Source organism: Austrofundulus limnaeus, unplaced genomic scaffold (genome assembly GCF_001266775.1).
Source record: "Austrofundulus limnaeus strain Quisiro unplaced genomic scaffold, Austrofundulus_limnaeus-1.0 Scaffold634, whole genome shotgun sequence".
NCBI lineage: Eukaryota > Metazoa > Chordata > Actinopteri > Cyprinodontiformes > Rivulidae > Austrofundulus > Austrofundulus limnaeus.
In genome coordinates this window covers 78,655-85,791 of record NW_013953036.1, presented here as the reverse complement: position 1 = coordinate 85,791, position 7,137 = coordinate 78,655, and the positions used below count along the sequence as shown (strand labels likewise).

The window sequence follows — 7,137 nt, the reverse complement described above, 5'->3', positions numbered from 1 at the left end:
AAGTTATTAGGGAGAAAAACCCGTCTGGATAACAGCAGACTGTATGTAAAATATACGGCAGGTCTGGACCACTCGTGAATTTTGTTCGTATCTGAAAAAAATCTCAGAATACGAAAACATTGGTGAATGCCACAAATTCTCCTAAATCACTCGTACGCACAACTTAAGAACAAATCTGTTTGTACGAACGGTTCTTGCATGAGGCCCATTGCTATCTCGCAGGGAAAATTTCAAAATTTTAAGGCATTTTTCCTCAATCAGGTTTTTTGTTGCTACTGCTAAAAAATGCTTCAATAAATAGTTTAAGGATTATATTTCAGACAGTTCATTCAAATAATACATTGAAAAGGCATTAATTCATTACATTTTGACAAAAAAGCAATATTCGCACACGTTAAGTCCTAAATCTGCCTATTTCTCCACATTCCACTTAATCCTCATTTCGATGTGATGGGTCACAATTATTATTCAACTTTTAAACTTTTGTCTAACAGGATTTTTTAAAGACCTCTCTGGTTATTTTTGGAAATTTTATCACAATCTTTAAATCCATTATTTCACTTGGCTGCAACTGTTAGAGCCTGTTGCAACCAGGCCGTGTTTTGCAGGTTTTTGAAAATCACAGCCTACTGTATTTTTGTGTGCACAGCTTGCAAAACTGCATTCTAGGCTTTGCTTACCCATCTCTGCCCAAGTTGTTGAGAAAAATCACGAGTGTGGCTCTTTAACTGGTTTCTCAGGTTCACAGCTGTGGCTGAAAGTCTCCAACAGGTGCGTCAACATCTGAAAAAGATGCAGGAACTGGAGCAGAAGTTCACGTATGAGAGCGACCCCATCCCTCAGAAGAAAGCGTACCTGGAGAGCCGAGCTCTTGAACTCCTCAAGAATCTCCTGTCCAAGTAATGAGCCTCCTGACATATTGTTGATCTTCCTGTTGTCTCCTCTCAGTCACATAGATCTCCTGTGTATTCCTAGCTCGTTGGTTGTAGAGAGGCAGCCCTGCATGCCAACCCATCCACAGAGACCCCTGGTGTTAAAGACCGGCGTCCAATTCACTGTGAAACTCCGGTAAGAACCAAACATATAAAACTACAAGCTTATAAATACAAATCTGAGTTTAGAGAGAAAACAATAAAAAACATTGTTTTAAGCTTTTAAAACGTTTAAAAGCTTACTGACTTTTAAGCTCCTTTTCTTGTATTGTTAGATGGCTGGTTAAAAAATGTGTAAATACTTAAAACCAAAAATTCTAAGGAAAAGTCCCTCAAGCACTTTTAAAGGGGACCTATTATGCAAAATTCACTTTTTAAAGGTTTTTTTAAATGGTAAATGGACTGAACTTATCAAGCGCTTTTCAAGTCCCTCCGGACCCCAAAGCGCTTTACACTAACGGACATTCACCCATTCACACTCACATTCACACACTGATGATAAAGGTTTTTTTACTCAACTTTGAGTATGTACTTCTTAAAAAAACAGTCCTAGGACCAAAAAAATGCACCCAGGGGCATATTTACTGTAAGTAAATGTATTTTTAATGTATATTAATGACAAATTTTATACTTCCTACATTTTGTGATGTCACAAGCCGTACGACAACCCACCGCATCCTGCGTTCAGCCCCTCACCTAGCAACCCCCGGGTGGGGCCCCACCTCCTCGGTATAAAAAGCCGTCACGGTTGTTGTTGTGCAGTGCGCAGCTCACTTCACAACAAGCCTTCCAATAGGGCAATGGGTAGAGTGTTGGACCAGAGAGCGGGAGACCAGGGTTTGACACTGACACAGACACAAACAATTTAATTATTTATTTTCATTCGTTTTTGAACACGTTTTCTCATGTACCTCTATTGTTTTTAGCTTTAGCCTATTTGTTCGAGTTTCTGAAGTATTTTGACCGCTGCTGCTCCCATTACCTGCCTTGGTAACAGCATGCAGTGAGTGCAGAGCTCTGACACAGGAGGAGGGGGAGAAAAAAAAAGCTGCGACCATGACTCTGCCTCTGGATCAGACTCAGGGTCTCATATATACTAGGGTTGGACGGTATGACCTCAAATTCATATCACGGTATAAACTGTACCCCTTCACGGTAACGGTATATATCGCGGTAGAAAATTTTCATAAAAAGTAAAGATAATGTAATTTTTAGAGCATTTTTTTTTTTGCAGAGAACTGTAATCTTAATCAAACCCAGCATTTTTGCTTTAATATCTGCCTGCCAAACAATGAGCTTCCGCCTGCTATCAGCTGCTGCTCTGCTGCCCGCTCATCTTCATCATTTTCATCATCAGAGCAGAAGCTGACTTTACATTAGCAAGATGCATTTATGGTTGAATGAATGTCCACGTCTTTTTTTTAAATCATCTCTGTGAGTAACAATACTTTAAAAAACAAGTCTTTTCTCTGACAATTGGGTGTGGAAAAACTACAGTTAAAGCGCTCTGCTCGACATGCAGTGAAAGGAAAGGAAAGCAAGAGATTATGACCCCGCGACACGATGTAACTTTTCTACAGCAGGAGGGGGATATTTTGAGGATTTATCCTCTATATGTGTTTTAAAACGCTAGAATTTCTTCATTATAKTTTGAACTTCTCCTGCTCAGTTGTCTCTGCACTCGCAGCCCTGTTGACACAGGTGTGATGACGTAATGACGATATGACGGTAGAGCGTAAATTTCTACCGTAGGCCAACTTCATACCGTTTCTACCGTCTACCGCATATACCGCACAGCCCTAATATATACGGTTGTACAACGGAGCTTCTGCTATTACTAGCAATGCTAACGTAAATGCTGGCTTTGGAGGGCGGAGTTAGTGTCAACAGATTTTTGGAGGGCGTTACCAACAGAGCTCATTAACATAAACGGCTCGTTCTGAACGGAAGTCAGAGCAGGCAGAACTAGAAAATGGGAAATTTTATTATCTGAGAATTGTTTTGTGCATTAAATTGAATGAACATGGTCTGGATAGCACACAGACATACCATAAAAATTTCTAGGACCCATAATTGGTCTCCTTAAATCTATGTTTGAGAGACAGTGTTGTACTGTCAAATTACGTTTTTTATAAAAACATCAATAACTTTTAAGTATGGATTTTAGCTGCAACTGAGGCCCACACTCCATGACTAGCCTGTTTTTCTCTTTCAGGTTTCTGGTGAAGCTTCAAGAGTTTAACTATCAGCTCAAAGTCAAAGCTTTTTTTGATAAGTAAGATCAGTTTATTTCAGATGTATTACATCCTACAATTTGCATATTTCTGAGCCGCTGACATTCATTCCTTTTTTTTTTTCTTCAGGGATGTCACAGAGAAGAAAGGGTAGGTCTCAAATGTTTAAACTTACTTTTTGAATAAAATTTGTCCCAGTAAGTTTTATTAAATCAGAAATTTTCACTAATGAAAACGCATTGATTAAAAAAGAAATGACAAATCCTGCTGCTTCTGAAATCAGGTTTCGGAAGTTCAACATTTTGGGAACAAACACTAAAGTAATGAACATGGAGGAGTCCAATGGCAGCCTGGCAACAGAGTTCAGACATTTGGTGATTATTATTATTGTTGTTGTTGTTATTATTTATTGTACTTTTCATAGTTGTAAAGTATCTAAGTACAAATACTTTGTTACTGTACTTCAGTAGAAATTTTGTTTATCTGTACTTGAGTACAGATACTGATTTTTCAGCCTTCTTCTTCTTACATTTCCACACAATTATCTGTACTTTCTACTCCTTACATTTTTATAAATTAAGAAGTAGAACGTTGTTACTCATATCATTCCGGCTTGTTATTGTAAAAAAAATAAATACATAAAAAATACTATCCTGATTGATTGTGCCTCCTGGATAGAGTGAATTTTATTGTGGTTGGATGAGAAGTATCATTATATACAGGGTTGCACATAAAATTTTTGGTCTGGTTCTCAGGGGAGAACGTAGGGTTGTTGCTTGGTGCTCACTCATATTTTCCTTCACTCATTTAACACATTTATCTAGAGGGGCGTCAGGGCATCTAACGTCCTCCTGTTTTGTTTTATGACTCCTATTAGCTGCAACGTCTCAGGACATCATGTCAAATCAGTCCAACAAGTTTTTTAATTTATTCTTTTACTCTGCATAAATTTTGTAAACTACCTAAGTGGCCGAGGGGCTGGGTGTATGTCATATGAACATCACAAACTGAACATTTCATGGTTAAATGTCTTTTAGACTACACATGTCCTTCAGATGGACAACTCCTGTTTGGTCTTCTGGATCTTTGGCCTTGGTTAAACCAGCTTTCCACACTCTTCAGTGTTCACTCTGCTGGATTTTTTTTTAAAAGAAATCAGGTCACCTTTGCGACTAAACTGGTCGCACTCTAGAGTCCTGCTAGCTGTTGTTTTGACAGACAATCAGGTACAAGCTTAGGTACCCAAGGGAGCTTTATGACGTCCCATCTGGTGCGCTTTTTCCTTTTTTGACAGCGCAAACGCACCTGCGCACTGCTTGTGTGCAACTCTGAATATATACCATTCTGACACCGTATTAGTTTGTACACAATCTTGCACAGCTGCACGCCTTTAAAAAAAGGTTTTTCTTTGGAGAGGTCACCTCCATGTCATTTTGGAAAATCTAACCACTCATTTTTACTGAATACTTTGACTTTTAATACTTAAGTACATTTTATGCCAGAAATTTACTTTTGATACCAAAGTACAAACTAAATCAGATACTTTGTAGAATTTTACTTTTAAGTATTATTTTTAGAGGAGACTAACTTACCAAAGTAACTTCATAATAAGATACTTGTACTTTTACTGAAGTATCACTTTGAGATACTTTATACAACACTGATACTTTATTCAGAGGAGTATAATGGGGATACTAGGAAGTGCTTCGGCTGGGGATTTTTATTGTACTGAGGGCTTCAATGCCCACATGGGTTGTAACAGTGTGACCTGGAGGAACATGCTTTGGGTGAACAGCCTCTGATTTGGACTTGAGTGGTGTACTGTCATTGGACTTTTGTGCCTGTCAACCACAAACATTATGTTCGGACATAAAGGTGTCCTTAGGAGCAAATGGCACCAGAACACACTAGTTCACAGATCAATGACAGACTTTGTAGTCATGTCATCTGATCTATGGCCATATATTTTGGACACTTGGATGAAGAGAGGAGCTGAGCTGTCAACTGATCACCACTTGATGGTGAGTTGGACAGGCACGGTAGAAGCAAATGTGTAGTGAAGGTTGCAAATACTTGGATGTAGGAGTACCGTATTTTCTGGACTATAAGTCGCTTTGTAGTATAAGTCGCAAAAGTAAAAATATGCATCATGAAGAGAAAAAAAAACACATAAGTCACACCTGAGTTTAAGTCGCATTTATTTAGAAATGTATTTTATAATGTCCAGGCGTAAATAACATTATGTAACAAACCAGCCAGTCCACAAAGCAAATTACAGTTCACCATAGCTTCACCGATCTCACTCCACGTCACTGAGTCCGTTAAAGTCTTCATCCTCTGTGTCGCTTCTGAACAACTCCGCCAACTGCAGAGGAAGAGGAGATGCTGCGTCACCTCATCTTCTGCAGGGCTGTCATCAGACTCGGCTTCAGTTCCCGTTATTCCAGTCTTTCTGAATCCTAACAGGATAGTTTCAACTGTCACAGAAGTCCACGCTTTGTCAATCCATCCAGTTCAGTCTTTCTCAGTTTTCTTTATATTTATTAATGCTTCTGCTAATTAAACCAGCACAAAAAACACATTCACAATTCTATGGCGCCCCCTCATGGCTGTTTATTGTTCATGTCAGCCATTTAATATTAAATGCAACAGTGAAAAAAGAGGTGTCGTGAAGAGAGAGAAAGAGAGAGAAATGCATAAATAAGTCCCTCCGGTGTACAAGTTGCAGGACGAGTCAAACTATGAAAAAAACGTGTGACTTATAGTCCGGAAAATACAGTAGTTGCGTTTTGGATGAAGACTCGTTATAAGCTCAGAAAAAATTCTGGCAAACTATCAAGTGGCCGAGGAGGCGAAAGCAGCACATTACCCACATTGTATTAGAGCTGTACAATGTTGGGGGGAAAAAAACTGACAATGCAAATTTTTTTCTAACGGCTGGACGGGGAATCAAACCAGTGACCTTCCAGTTCTGGGACAACTCCCCTAGCCGCTCTGCCACCTAGTGTCCTATACAGTTACCTCTTCCATTTGCTCAACTTTGGAATCGTGTTCATGTGAAAAAAATTTTTCTTAGCTTCTCTACTTAAGTCCTCCACTCATTTCTTGTCTGGTTCAGATTGTGTTTTAATCAGTTTCTTGGGTTTTAGGGAGGTTTTTTTGTTTCTTCGACGAGCTCGATCTTACACCATCTAGCTCCGCGTCCACTGGAAATCCCAAGCTTATACATTTTTAACGTTGAATATACCTTTCATAATTTTGACATAAGTTGTGTAAAATGTAATAGCCTTTAGGTAGGCTTAACTGCTTCAGGCAAGTGATTACAAAACTATTTAACCTAACTTAAACTTAACTTTAACTGAAACTGCTTAACTTAAACTGCTTAACTAAACTGCTTAACTGCTTCAGGCAAGTCATTACAGAAAGAAAATTGACATTCTTTAAAAATCCAAAAAGACAAATTCTATGAAATTTAGAGTAATTGAATTACATTTGTATCCCCAACTAATACTGCGGTTTTTTCAGACCAGGGGTCAGATTTATAAAGGATTGTGTGGAAACCATACTAAAAATAATATAATAAAATAATATGAGGTCCCGCCTCAAGTTCTACCCTCTTCTACCCTCTTCACGCCCACATACATCCATAAACAGTCAATGCAAAGTACATCATGAATGTTAAGGTGTATCTAAATCAGTCAGCTGATCAATTCCAACAAAAATGATTGGCCGACTCAGACACGCTCCATCGTGCGTCTGGAGGATGACAGGTGCTGACTGACAGCTGCTCACGTGAACAGAATGTCTGTAATTGACACAGATTTTCCCTTATTTTGCTTTAGAGTAATCTAACGATTTTTATTTTAAAAAAACTCCGCTTCAAATTAATTTTGTCACAGAGCCTGCAGGACGATAAAAACAATAAAAATTTAATTAAACAAGTCAGATAAAATTAGAAATAAGTCCACTGC

The 7,137-nt window shown here is 38.6% G+C and overlaps 1 protein-coding gene across 1 annotated transcript in view; it reads left to right on the top strand.

Moving 5' to 3' along the window:
- stat1a (signal transducer and activator of transcription 1a) overlaps window positions 1–7,137 on the top strand; it is a gene marked incomplete at its 5' end in the record, with an annotated part of 37,745 nt that overhangs the window by 6,230 nt on the left and 24,378 nt on the right. The window contains 5 exon segments of the mRNA XM_014027309.1: window positions 741–899; window positions 976–1,068; window positions 3,148–3,207; window positions 3,296–3,316; window positions 3,450–3,540. Coding sequence (XP_013882763.1) covers window positions 741–899; window positions 976–1,068; window positions 3,148–3,207; window positions 3,296–3,316; window positions 3,450–3,540 — 424 coding nt within the window.